The sequence below is a fragment of the Mytilus californianus genome, unplaced genomic scaffold, assembly GCF_021869535.1.
Source record: "Mytilus californianus isolate M0D057914Y unplaced genomic scaffold, xbMytCali1.0.p SCAF_3, whole genome shotgun sequence".
Classification (NCBI taxonomy): domain Eukaryota; kingdom Metazoa; phylum Mollusca; class Bivalvia; order Mytilida; family Mytilidae; genus Mytilus; species Mytilus californianus.
In genome coordinates, this window is record NW_026262679.1 from 80605586 (window position 1) to 80620057 (window position 14472).

The 14472-nt window shown below is 32.3% G+C and overlaps 1 protein-coding gene across 12 annotated transcripts in view; it reads left to right on the top strand.

Annotated features, from left to right (window-relative positions):
* The window catches only part of LOC127735151 (rho guanine nucleotide exchange factor 28-like), a 169248-nt gene that overhangs the window by 14765 nt on the left and 140011 nt on the right, over positions 1 to 14472 (top strand). For all 12 annotated transcript variants that reach the window (XM_052245235.1, XM_052245240.1, XM_052245244.1 and 9 more), the window contains one exon: positions 11443 to 11745. In XM_052245235.1, coding sequence (XP_052101195.1) covers positions 11443 to 11745 — 303 coding nt within the window. The remainder of the gene's footprint in view (positions 1 to 11442; positions 11746 to 14472) is intronic.

Consider the following 14472-nt stretch of genomic DNA (forward strand, 5'->3'; position numbering starts at 1 on the left):
TTTGAATTTTGGTGGCGTCACTATAACTGTTCTAGAGTTATGCCCCTTTACAAAAGGAAAAATTGCTGAATTTTTCGTTTCCATTCTCTAACTTTAGTTTGCCTCAAGCAAATGTTATGAAACGTATATACAATGCTTATTACCACATAATACAGATCAAGTTTAAAGTTGGATGGTGTCACTTTTACTGTTCTTGAGTTATGCCTCTTTATAAACATAAAAATTGCTGAATTTTTGTTTCCGTTCTCTAAATAGATATAAGAAGATTTTTAGCCTGCTGCATATATGTTCACACAAGGTGTTATTTTGTTACTTTTTATGCCCCCGCCGTAGTGGAGGGGGCATTAAGTTTTACCCTTGTCCGTCTGTACGTCCCAAACTAACTTTAGTTTGCCTCAACCAAATGTTATGAAACTTTTACACAATGCTTATTACCACAAAATACAGATCAAGTTTGAATTTTGGTGGTGTCACTTTTAACATTCTAGAGTTATGCCTGTTTACAAATGTAAAATTGCTGAATTTTTCGTTTCTGTTCTCTAACTTAAGTTAGCCTCAACAAAATTTATGACACTTATACACTATACTTATTACCACAAAACTCAGATCAAGTACAAATTTGGGTAGCGTCCTTTTACCGTTCTTCAGTTATGTCCCTTTAAACTTTATATTATATGTAAGCGGGGGTATCATCTGTGTCCATGGGACACATTCCCCATTTATTTTTTTCTGAGTCACTGTGTAGATGCAGAACATGCATTTTCATGGTCGAGTTTTTTCAAAACTTTAATACCATTTTAACATCACTTTTGTTTATAAAGTGTAATTAGATTTACAATGTAAGGAAATTTTTTTGCTCACCTGGCCCTTTAGTGAGCTTTTTTCATCACTTGGCATCCATCGTCCGTCATCATCTGTTAACTACGGAGACAAATTTAACCAAACTTGGCCACAATCATTATTTGGGGTATCTGGTTTAAAAAATGTGTCCGCTGACCTCGCCAGCCAACCAAGTTGGCCGACATGGCTAAATAGAACATAGGGGTAAAATGCAAGTTTTGTCTATTAATTTGAAAACCATTATAAATAGAGAAAATCTGACAGGGGTAAAAAAATGTTCAGAATGATGAGCTCTACCAATTGTTCATATACTTCAAAACTGTCAGACAACTTTTTATAGGAGTTATTGCCCTTAAATGACAAATTTTACCATTTTTTTCATTTTTGCCTATTATCTTGAAAACTATAATAGATAGATAGAAACTTTAGACTGCAAAAATGATCAGCAAGACAAGTTCTACAAATAAGTCTGCATGGTCGAAATAGTCAGTCAACTCCTTATTAGAGTTTTTGCCCTTTGATGATGATTTTTATACGACCGCAAAAAAATTTTGTGGTCGTATATTGGTATGACGTTGGCGTCGTCGTCGTCCGGCGTCGTCGTCGTCGTCCGGCGTCGTCGTCCGAATACATATTGGTTTTCGCACTCTAACTTTAGTTTAAGTGAATGGATCTTTTTGAAATTTGACCATAAGGTTAAATACCACAAAAGGAAGGTTGGGATTGATTTTGGGGGTTATGGTACCAACAGTTAAGGAATTAGGGGCCAAAAAGGGGCCAAAAATGAGCATTTTCTAGTTTCCAGACAATATCTGTGGAACGGTGTATGGATCTCTCTGAAATTATACTACAAGTTTCCATACCACAAAGGGATGGTTAGGATTTGCTTTGGGGGGTTATGGCTCAAACCGTTTAGGAATTAGGGGCAAAAAAGGGGGAAAAATAAGGTTGTCCTGGTTAATGGACAAATACTTTAGTACAAAACATAATTTAAAGCAGTGTAAGGGAGATAAATCAAATACATCATTGAAATTATCTCCCTTACACTGCTTTTAAATTATGTATAAAGTAATGGTTAATGAACAATAAAGATAATCTAAAACAGTGTAAGGGAGGTAATCCAAATACAACATTTTGGTTACTTCCCTTACACTGCTTTTAAATTATGTTTAAAGAAATGCATATTTATAAAGGAAGACCAGTTAAAATATCTGCAAATGTTTTCATCTTTTTTTTTTACAAAAAAATCCTTATGAAAGATTTGACACTATATTTTTATTAATTCTATTATAAAATAGATTAAGTTAGCACTATGGTAAATTTAAATGGGTAATTATGGTTGCCAACTCCATTGGAAATTTGAATTGAGATTATGACCATATCTTGAGGGAAAGAATTTTTTGGGGGAAAAAGGGGGGGGGGGGGGGGATAAAAAGAAATTGTGGGGGGCCAATTTTTTCTCATTTCAGATTTCAGAAATTAAAAAGAATTATTCTTCAAATATTATTTTTTTTTCAAATTTCAAATATTGAAAAATTTCAAGAAGTAATCTTTAATTGCACAGTATGGCGCATTAGATTTGTAAAATCTTTGATCACATTTATTTATTTGTTATGCCGAATCTAACAGTGTATTTAGATTTTTAATTTTGGGTCCAGTTTTCAAATTGGTCTACATTAATGTCCAAAGGATCCAAAATTAAACTTTGTTTGATTTTAGCAAAAATTGAATATATGAGGTTCTTTGATATGCTGAATCTAAACATGTATTTAGATTTTTGATTTTTGGCCCAGTTTTCAAGTTGGTCCAAATTGGGGTCCAAAATTAAACTTTGTTTGATTTCAACAAAAATTGAATATATGGGGTTCTTTGATATGCTGAATCTAACCATGTATTTAGATTTTTTATTTGTGGACCCCGTTATCTAATTGGTTCATATTGAGGTCAAAAGGGTCCAAAATTAAACTTTGTTTGATTTCATCTAAAATTGAATTATTGGGGTTCTTTGATATTCCAAATCTAACCGTGTATTTAGGTTTTTAATTTTGGGTCCTGTTTTTTAAATTGGTCTACATTGAGGTCCAAAGGGTCCAAAATTAAACTTAGTTTGATTTTGACAAAAATTGAATTCTTGGGGTTCTTTGATTTGCTGAATCTAAACATGTGTTTATATTTTTGATTATGGGCCCAGTTTTCAAGTTGGTCCAAGTTAGGGTCCAGTATTTAAACTTTGTTTGATTTCAACAAAAATTGAATATATGGGGTTCTTTGATATGCTGAATCTAAACATGTATTTAGATTTTTGATTATGGGCCCAGTTTTCAAGTTGGTCCAAATTGGGGTCCAAAATTAAACTTTGTTTGATTTCAACAAAAATTGAATATATGAGGTTCTTTGATATGCTGAATCTAACCATGTATTTAGATTTTTTATTTGTAGCCCCGCTATCAAATTGGTTCATATTGAGGTCAAAAGGGTCCAAAATTAAACTTTGTTTGATTTCATCGAAAATTGAATTATTGGGGTTCTTTGATATGCCAAATCTAACCGTGTTTTTTAGATTTTTAATTTGGGTCCCGTTTTTTAAATTGGTCTTCATTGAGGTCCAAAGGGTCCAAAATTAAACTTAGTTTGATTTTAACAAAAATTGAATTCTTGGGGTTCTTTGATATGCTGAATCTAAACATGTGTTTAGATTTTTGATTATGGGCCCAGTTTTCAAGTTGGTCCAAGTTGGGGTCCAAAATTAAACTTTTTTTGATTTCAACAAAAATTGAATATATGGGGTTCTTTGATATGCTGAATCTAACCATGAATTTAGATTTTTTATTTGTGGGCCCCGCTATCAAATTGGTTCATATTGAGGTCAAAAGGGTCCAAAATTAAACTTTGTTTGATTTCATCAAAAATTGGATTATTGGGGTTCTTTGATATTCCAAATCTAACCGTGTATTTAGATTTTTAATTTTAAGTCCCGTTTTTTAAATTGGTCTACATTAAGGTCCAAAGGGTCCAAAATTAAACTTAGTTTGATTTTAGCAAAAATTGAATTCTTGGGGTTCTTTGATATGCTGAATCTAAACATGTGTTTAGATTTTTGATTATGGGCCCAGTTTTCAAGTTTGTCCAAGTTGGGGTCCAAAATTAAACTTTGTTTGATTTTAACAAAAATTGAATATATGGGGTTCTTTGATATGCTGAATCTAACCATGTATTTTGATTTTGGACATTGGACCATAATAGGTAAATTAAAAAAATTCAAGTTCTTAGACCACATTCTTTCTGTGTCAGAAACCTATGCTGTGTCAAATATTTAATAACAATCCAAATTCAGAGCTGTATCAAGCTTGAATGTTGTGTCCATACTTGCCCCAACTGTTCAGGGTTCGACCTCTGCGGTCGTATCAAGCTGCGCCCCAGCGAAGCATTTTATTACCAATTTTTTGTGTTTTTGCCTTATATCCTAAAAATTATAATAGATAGATAGAAACTTAAACAAGACAAGACAAGATCTACAATTAAAACAATTATGGAGGAAATTGTCTGACGACTCCTTATTGAAGTTATTGCCCTGTAATGACGATTTTTACCATTTTTTTTACTTTTTGCCTTACATGATAAAAATAATAAAAGATAAATAGACACTTTAATTTACAATAAAATGCTTCGCTGAGCGCAGCTGGATACGACCGAAGAGGCCCAACCCTGAACAGTTGGGGCAAAAATGGACGCAATATTCGCGCTTGATACAGGTCTGATTTTGGATTGTAATTAAATATTTGACACATAATAGGTTTCTGACACCGAATAACTGTAGTCAAAGAACTTAGAATTGGTTATATGATTTGAATTTATATTCAAATTTTGCTTTTGTGCAATACACTATGCTGTTGCGTATTGACCCCCCCCCCCCAAAAAAAAAATGTTGGCCCCTTTTTGGCCCCTAATTCCTTAACTGTTGGTACCATAACCCCCATAATCAATCCCAACCTTCCTTTTGTGGTATTGAACCTTATGGTAAAATTTCCTAGAGATCCATTCACTTAAACTAAAGTTATTGTGCGTAAACCAATGTGTCTTCGGATGAAGACGCCGCCAATGTCATACCAATATACGACCTTTTTTGCGGTCGTATAAAAATGCAATAAAATAGACAATGATTTCCATATAACAACTCTATGGACCATAATATGTAAATTAAATATTTTTAAGTTATTAGACCACATTCATTCTGTGTCAGAAACCTATGCTATGTCAAATATTTAATCACAATCTAAATTCAGAGCTGTTTGAAGCTTGAATGTTGTGTCCATATTTGCCCCAACTGTTCAGTGTTCGACCTCTGCAGTCGTATCAAGCTGCGCCAAGCGGAGCATTTTATTCTGGATGTTATGCAGTCAATAAATCAAACCTGTTTGAAATTCACTTTTTGCATCCATACATGCTGAAAACTCAGTTGTGACACCAATTTTGGCCTTGGACCATCAACTGAGTCCTAAGCAGCATTGCAGTCATTGACCATCACTGAAGCAGTGACTTCTGAGCAGCAGACTGTTTGCCGATCAAGCATGCCCCTGTGACCCTATCATTGTTTTGTCAAGGTCAGGAGTCTTATGTCTATCTTTATTTCAGGCAAAGCAGAAACCAATACTGTTGCTTTGACACATCTATAAAACAAATTTACCTAGCAAAACTTCAATTAGTGTATCAGAATATCAAATTAGTATTTAGCAAGTGCAAGTTATCTCTTGATAAAAACATTCTCATTGAACTGATTGAAGTATAAACATTGATTTTAGGTATGATGTTTCTGTACTTAATAAACTTTTATCAAGTAAACAAATAGTGTTCAATTAAACCTTGATACCAGTAATACCAGAAATATTTTAAAATCTTGAAATACCTTTCAATAAGAAGATCTGTGTATGTGAATGCTGTAATTCAATTCACCATATTTGTGCTTTCATAAGAAGGTCAGAGTTCAAGGTATCAATACATTTACAATGTTGATATCTTACTTGATTAAAAGGGGAATTAAAAGATTAAAAGGGAATCCGAAAACTTTTAGCATTATAAAGCATTTAAAAGAAATTTAGATAATTTTGTTGGTATATACAGATATTAAGAAAAGGAGATTTTGGGTACGTATCAATGAGACACAAACCATCGAAAACAAAAATGGAAATAGAGTTCAACAGACAACACTATCAAATTTGTCAAGCTCTAGAAATCACCATGAGTCTAGAATAGTTTTGGATAATTTAATAGACTCCTCAATACAAGATTTCCTAAATAACCAAATACAATAAAAACTGTATATTGGATTATTTTTATACGACCGCAAAAAAATTTTGTGGTCGTATATTGGTATGACGTTGGCGTCGTCGTCGTCGTCGTCCGGCGTCGGCGTCGTCGTCGTCGTCGTCGTCCGGCGTCGTCGTCCGAATACATATTGGTTTTCGCACTCTAACTTTAGTTTAAGTGAATGGATCTTTTTGAAATTTGACCATAAGGTTAAATACCACAAAAGGAAGGTTGGGATTGATTTTGGGGGTTATGGTACCAACAGTTAAGGAATTAGGGGCCAAAAAGGGGCCAAAAATGAGCATTTTCTAGTTTCCAGACAATAACTGTGGAATGGTGTATGGATCTCTCTGAATTTATACTACAAGTTTCCATACCACAAAGGGATGGTAAGAATTTGCTTTGGGGGGTTATGGCTCAAGCCGTTTAGGAATTAGGGGCAAAAAAGGGGGAAAAACAAGGTTGTCCTGGTTAATGGACAAATACTTTAGTACAAAACATAATTTAAAGCAGTGTAAGGGAGATAAATCAAATACATCATAGAAATTATCTCCCTTACACTGCTTTTAAATTATGTATAAAGTAATGGTTAATGAACAATAAAGATAATCTAAAACAGTGTAAGGGAGGTAATCCAAATACAACGTTTTGGTTACTTCCCTTACACTGCTTTTAAATTATGTTTAAAGAAATGCATATTTATAAAGGAAGACCAGTAAAAATATCTGCAAATGTTTTCATCTTTTTTTTTTACAAAAAAATCCATATGAAAGATTTGACTATATATTTTTATTAATTCTATTATAAAATAGATTAAGTTAGCACTATGGTAAATTTAAATGGGTAATTATGGTTGCCAACTCCATTGGAAATTTGAATTGAGATTATGACCATATCTTGAGGGAAAGAATTTTTTTGGGGGAAAAAGGGGGGGGGGGATAAAAAGAAATTGTGGGGGGCCAATTTTTTCTCATTTCAGATTTCAGAAATTAAAAAGAATTATTCTTCAAATATTAAAATATTGAAAAATTTCAAGAAGTAATCTTTAATTGCACAGTATGGCGCATTAGATTTGTAAAATCTTTGATCACATTTATTTATTTGTTATGCCGAATCTAACAGTGTATTTAGATTTTTAATTTTGGGTCCAGTTTTCAAATTGGTCCACATTAATGTCCAAAGGGTCCAAAATTAAACTTTGTTTGATTTTAGCAAAAATTGAATATATGAGGTTCTTTGATATGCTGAATCTAAACATGTATTTAGATTTTTGATTTTTGGCCCAGTTTTCAAGTTGGTCCAAATTGGGGTCCAAAATTAAACTTTGTTTGATTTCAACAAAAATTGAATATATGGGGTTCTTTGATATGCTGAATCTAACCATGTATTTAGATTTTTTATTTGTGGACCCCGTTATCTAATTGGTTCATATTGAGGTCAAAAGGGTCCAAAATTAAACTTTGTTTGATTTCATCTAAAATTGAATTATTGGGGTTCTTTGATATTCCAAATCTAACTGTGTATTTAGGTTTTTAATTTTGGGTCCTGTTTTTTAAATTGGTCTACATTGAGGTCCAAAGGGTCCAAATTAAACTTAGTTTGATTTTAACAAAAATTGAATTCTTGGGGTTCTTTGATTTGCTGAATCTAAACATGTGTTTAGATTTTTGATTATGGGCCCAGTTTTCAAGTTGGTCCAAGATAGGGTCCAGTATTTAAACTTTGTTTGATTTCAACAAAAATTGAATACATGGGGTTCTTTGATATGCTGAATCTAAATATGTATTTAGATTTTTGATTATGGGCCCAGTTTTCAAGTTGGTCCAAATTGGGGTCCAAAATTAAACTTTGTTTGATTTCAACAAAAATTGAATATATGAGGTTCTTTGATATGCTGAATCTAACCATGTATTTAGATTTTTTATTTGTAGGCCCGGCTATCAAATTGGTTCATATTGAGGTCAAAAGGGTCCAAAATTAAACTTTGTTTGATTTCATCGAAAATTGAATTATTGGGGTTCTTTGATATGCCAAATCTAACCGTGTTTTTAGATTTTTAATTTGGGTCCCGTTTTTTAAATTGGTCTTCATTGAGGTCTAAAGGGTCCAAAATTAAACTTAGTTTGATTTTAACAAAAATTGAATTCTTGGGGTTCTTTGATATGCTGAATCTAAACATGTGTTTAGATTTTTGATTATGGGCCCAGTTTTCAAGTTGGTCCAAGTTGGGGTCCAAAATTATACTTTTTTTGATTTCAACAAAAATTGAATATATGGGGTTCTTTGATATGCTGAATCTAACCATGAATTTAGATTTTTTATTTGTGGGCCCCGCTATCAAATTGGTTCATATTGAGGTCAAAAGGGTCCAAAATTAAACTTTGTTTGATTTCATCAAAAATTGAATTATTGGGGTTCTTTGATATTCCAAATCTAACCGTGTATTTAGATTTTTAATTTTAAGTCCCGTTTTTTAAATTGGTCTACATTAAGGTCCAAAGGGTCCAAAATTAAACTTAGTTTGATTTTAGCAAAAATTGAATTCTTGGGGTTCTTTGATATGCTGAATCTAAACATGTGTTTAGATTTTTGATTATGGGCCCAGTTTTCAAGTTTGTCCAAGTTGGGGTCCAAAATTAAACTTTGTTTGATTTTAACAAAAATTGAATATATGGGGTTCTTTGATATGCTGAATCTAACCATGTATTTTGATTTTGGACATTGGACCATAATAGGTAAATTAAAAAAATTCAAGTTCTTAGACCACATTCTTTCTGTGTCAGAAACCTATGCTGTGTCAAATATTTAATAACAATCCAAATTCAGAGCTGTATCAAGCTTGAATGTTGTGTCCATACTTGCCCCAACTGTTCAGGGTTTGACCTCTGCGGTCGTATCAAGCTGCGCCCCAGCGAAGCATTTTATTGTGTCATGAACTCATGGTTTGTTCACGATTTACATCTTCGAAGCCAGAAGAGGCAGTGAAATCTTCTCCGTGTTCATTGTTGGAGTTTCACAGCCTTGTACAATGCATTTAAATGGACAGTGAAATGTTCGTGTTTTGTCAATTTAACGGTAAAATGTCTTCTGCAAAAGTAGCGAATTTAGACAATTCGACACACACAAATATTTTCCATATATATTCCTTGATTTTATTACCCTTTGCAAAATATTTTTCTCTCATTATTCATAATGAAAGATCATCGAGAAATGTGCATTTAAAATTAGTGATTGATTTGTTTGTAAAGTTACAGACTAATTTTTTTAAGATTTAAGCAAAAATGTAGTTTGTAACGTAAAAAAAACTACAATTTTATACAATAAATTATTTATGTTAGAATCACAACATCCTTATAAAAAAGCAAATATCTTTTATTATTTTCTTTTTGATTGGTATTAACGTAATATCATAATCTGTGCCCGAGACTTGACATCTTTGTTAACTACTTACTTGAAAGGTAACTGATATCAGAGGCTATTCATACATATACTTTGGTTTTATTTCTTCTTTTTATGGTCGATAACAAACATAGAGGTGATCAGAAATATATAATGCCAATCATGGTCGTTCATTTCCTAAATAACCTTGTTTAACCTCAGTATTTGTTAATTAGGGTCCAGAAGTATCAAGGTTGTTTTTTGTTAGTGTTGTAAGAAATATCCTAATTGCTGTCATTTTATCCCTGGAATGAATTTTGATATCTTCTTGGATTAAGAATGTGATGGAAGTCTTTGAATTTAGGTATGTGTTAAAATTAGTAAAAGGTTTGTAAAGCAATAGATAAATATATATAAGTGATTATTAATTGGATAAAGTTGTTTGATATTATGTTAAAAATTACTGTAATGTATTTTTGCTTCTGTGCTGTCTACCTTAAGATTTCTTTAAGGACAACTGCACTTTTAGAGTTTTTGATGCTGAAATCAAAAGGAACTTTGCTTTTGAAAATTTATTAAAACATATACTTTTTATGAAAGTTAAAAAGATGAGAATGGCTTATATCGAAATTTCCTGATCAATTGGAATTTTATAGGGTACGTAGGATATTATGTCAGTGTGCCCAATAACCATATTCAGAGTGCTAGTGAGTTGCACAATTGTGTGATTTTTAGGGTATATTTAGTAACTATGAACAAAACATGTAAGGTGTTAGCACAGCCACCATAACCATATGCTTCCTGAATTCTGTAGGTCTTGAAACTAAATTAGTAATGCAGTGCATGTAACATTACGATTCTAAGGGATTCAATTTTGTTAGAAATGACAAATATCTGATAATCATTTAAATAATAAGAAGTTATGTATATGGTAAATTATTTCTCAAAGCATACATTTTAGGGAATTTAAAGTTTCAAGGGGCATATCTTCTGAATGCTGTATCAACAGAGTAAAAGGTTTAGGCCTGTGCGAGTAGGAGAGATGTATTAAAGTGAAGGCCTGGCTTGTTCAGGTTACTGTAGTCATTATAGAAAAAATTATGAAATATTGTAGGCATCATTTCTGTTTTATCCACTAATAAAAGTTGTTCCCATGATATATATGAGTGGTATTACCTCCCTTTGAAAAACAATTCTCATTCATTGTATATTTCATATGTAACTTAACATCACAGTTCATCATTTACATTAGTTGTAGCTATAAAAAGATTTGTAATGATGATAACATTTGTATTTTGTGTTCCTAAAATAACTAATCTACAGGTACTAACAGGTAATTAGTACAGGTACAACAACTTTGTCAGGTGTAAATAGTCATAAACAACATAATATCTTCATGTTGACATCAATAATAATATAATTATCACAGTACATTACAGAATGGAGACTATATGTAACTATTGTTCTGGTAAACCAGAATGGAAGACTTTTATATTGTACTTTAAGAGTATAACAAATTTCTCTGGATTCATTAAATTTTCGTGAGTACCAATTTTCGTGGTTCAAAACAAAATTTGCATACAAGCATTAAGTGAATTTGTATAATGTTGAACACTGAGATTCATAATTGTCTTCAATCTATTGAATTAATTAAACAAAATAAATAGCCCAGGAATCCAGAGTGCATGGTCATATAAGTCATAAAGTTAATGAAAGTCTGAGACCCTGATAACAAGAAATGTTTCAAGAATAGAAAAACTAATGAAAAAATGAGCTTATATAAAATATGAAGCTTATGTCAGTTCTGAAATAACTATATTGCATTTGACCAAAGCCAAGAAGAAGTAGGAAAAGAGAAGAAATAATTGATCTTATTTTAAACCAGTATTGTTGTAATAAGAGTACATGTTTCTTTTGCAGAACATGATTTTGAAGAACAGCTTCAGTTGAACTTCTGTGGTTACCTTGAGAATGAACTTTGTATCCTAGCAACATCAGTTTTCCAGTATTACAAAGACAGTACCTATTATTTAGCCTGGTATCTTATTGATAGTGTGTATAACAGTAATTCTTTGGATGACCTTGAACTTATAAGATCAGACAACTTTGACCTTTCTAATGAAATCTTGGATACTCTTGATGACAGACTTTACACTGCATTAACCCATTTAGAAGTACAAATACCAGAACATTGGACAGTGATTGGTGATTTTAAAACAACAGGTAATCATAAAATAAAAATATCATTTACACCTGTATAGGTTTCATTTTTTATTGCCCTTTTTCAAGTCTATTTAATTCCTTCTATACATCAATAAATTCTATCACAACATCCCGTCTCTTGTGTCTCTAAGGATAAAGTATATTTGGTACTTCACCTATACATGTATAAATTACCATTCAAAAGGGTAAATCGTAGTAATCGTCAATTGAACGGCAACAGAGACTTTAATCATCTCTGATTTGGTCAAGGCTTATTATACATAAAGGAAATATTACCTTTGGGTATTGAAGATTTTTTTATGTCCTGCTCTTATATATATGGAAAAGTTTTGAATTTGCCAAAAAATGGGTGTTCTAAACTTATATCCAAATGTAAAGTGTTTCTAGGATTAACCCAGGGTTTGTAGTTTGTAGTTTGTGTCCAGTACTAAAGGTCACGTCCAGGAATACAATATTTGTCAAGGGATAACATTAAGGTTTGATATGAGTACCTGATATATTTTCATGGAAAGTAGGCGCTTTTACATTCTTGGAGTAGGGACTCTGTGGGATTTTTTTAAAGAAAAAAATACACAAAAAGCATTTATTATTTGAAATATATATGTGGTAGAAATATACTAGGACAAGAGTTTTCATTTTTATGTTTGACCTTTGACCCCAAGCATCTGCCTGATATTCATGAATATATACCTTTTGTCTGCCAACATTCCAATTTACAATAAAAACACACTTAAAAACTTAGTAATATAACTACCGCAGCACACATCATACACAAAATGAGCAGAAAGGATGCAAAAACTAACTTTTTTTTATAGCGTATGACCATTGTACGTGAAAATCTTATTTCGCACATGAAAATACGGGAAACTGTACTAGTTAGCACAAAACATTAAAAAACCAAATTTTCAAATGTTTTGAATTTTTAATTTCCATGTACTTACTATTTGACCATATAATTTACACAAATATCAGTTTCTTATTTTAGAAGTTTAGCAAGTGTTAAATGAGGCTACTATTGATGCAGAAGTCAGTTTGTCTAACTTTTAGGTCCAGGGTAAGAACTGAACCCACCCCCCCCCTATTTCTACCATTTTTTATTATGATAAAATAAAAGAAAATTAGTTTTGATCCACCTTTCCATGTGAAACCCTCTACATCAACCTTAAAGATTTCCTGATTTCAGACAGTAATAATAAATTAAGCATACAAAATCATAACTTGAAGTAAAGCTGCGTGTCTTTTTTTTTTTGACGCTTTTGAGTTATAGTTTGCCGTAAATATGAAAAACAAATTATGTGCATAATAAATATGATACGTGCCTGGATTTGTGTTTTTTATTTTTATTTTTAATTATTTTTGTGGTTACGTTGCTGTCTTGTTACTTTATACATCTCCTTTCATTCATGAGCCAAGATAAAACAAATTATTGACAGTTTGTTTCATGTACAGTGGCAAATATTTCAAACACGTTCAGGATGAGAACAAAATATAAATAGATGTAATAGCTTGGTTCTGTAATAGGGATCGACCGGGGAAAAGGAGGGAAATTTCAACAGTCACCAGCTGAAAATGTGGGTATAATGGATAGGGCATGAATCTTCTCCCTTGCATCAGGCTACCCACGGACCCATAAAAGAGTTGCTGCAAAAATTCTTAACGTGCAGGGAGCGTGGTTCTCTCTCTTCACGAGGCCTCAATTCGTCCCTATTCTAACCCGACGTGGTTGCGTATTCACACATCCCGCACAACAAACGGATGCTCCACTTTGCCAAGGGTTTTACTTGTGTTCGGAGGAAAACCATGTTTCTATACCACCAGTCACCTTTGGGGTTCAAGGATGAAGACATGCTACTGTACATGTCTTGTATGTACAGAAAATGAGAATAACACAGGCCTGTATATACGTAACATATATATGTACAGGCACTCTTTCATACATTCAATTCAAAATATGGACTTTAAATATGAACAATTTCATTATATGTTATGAATTAATCTTAATTTAATGTGGCCATTTTCAAATATTATTATGTTGGTATCTTCTTCTGAAAAAATAGAGCTAAATTTCCCTGAATTGATCTGAGCGTCACTGATGAGTCTTATATGTAGACGAAACGCGCGTCTGGCGTAATAAATTATAATCCTGGTACCTTTGATAACTAATTAGACATCCGGACAATTTCCAAAGAGTCTTCATCATTATCAATATTTAGAGTATGCTATCTTCTTGTCTATACATTGAAGGTCTAACCACAACATTATGACATTTCTTTTAAAAACATATCACCTAATTATGGGTCATAGCTGCAACTTAGGTAGATTGTTACAAGTATGCACATGAACATTTGTACCACAACAATGAAGAAGAATAGTATACTTTACCAAAACCAATAAAATTGAGAATGGAAACAGGGATGGCCAAAGAGACAACAACCCGACCAGAGAGCAGAAAAAAGCCGAAAACTACCAATCGGTCTTCAAAACAGTTAGAAAATCTCGCACCCGGAGGCGGGCTTCAGCTGGCCCCTCAATAATAATGTATACTAGTTCATAGAAATGGACGCCACACTAAAATCTAAATTAATTAACGCTCCTTCTTGTATTTCAGATACAATTCATTTTAGTTATTTTAAGGATGTCTTTCAATGCAAAATTTTGAATATCATTTTATATTTTGTTTATACATACTGTTTTAAAACTGTCCCCTACAACAATATATAGCACTGA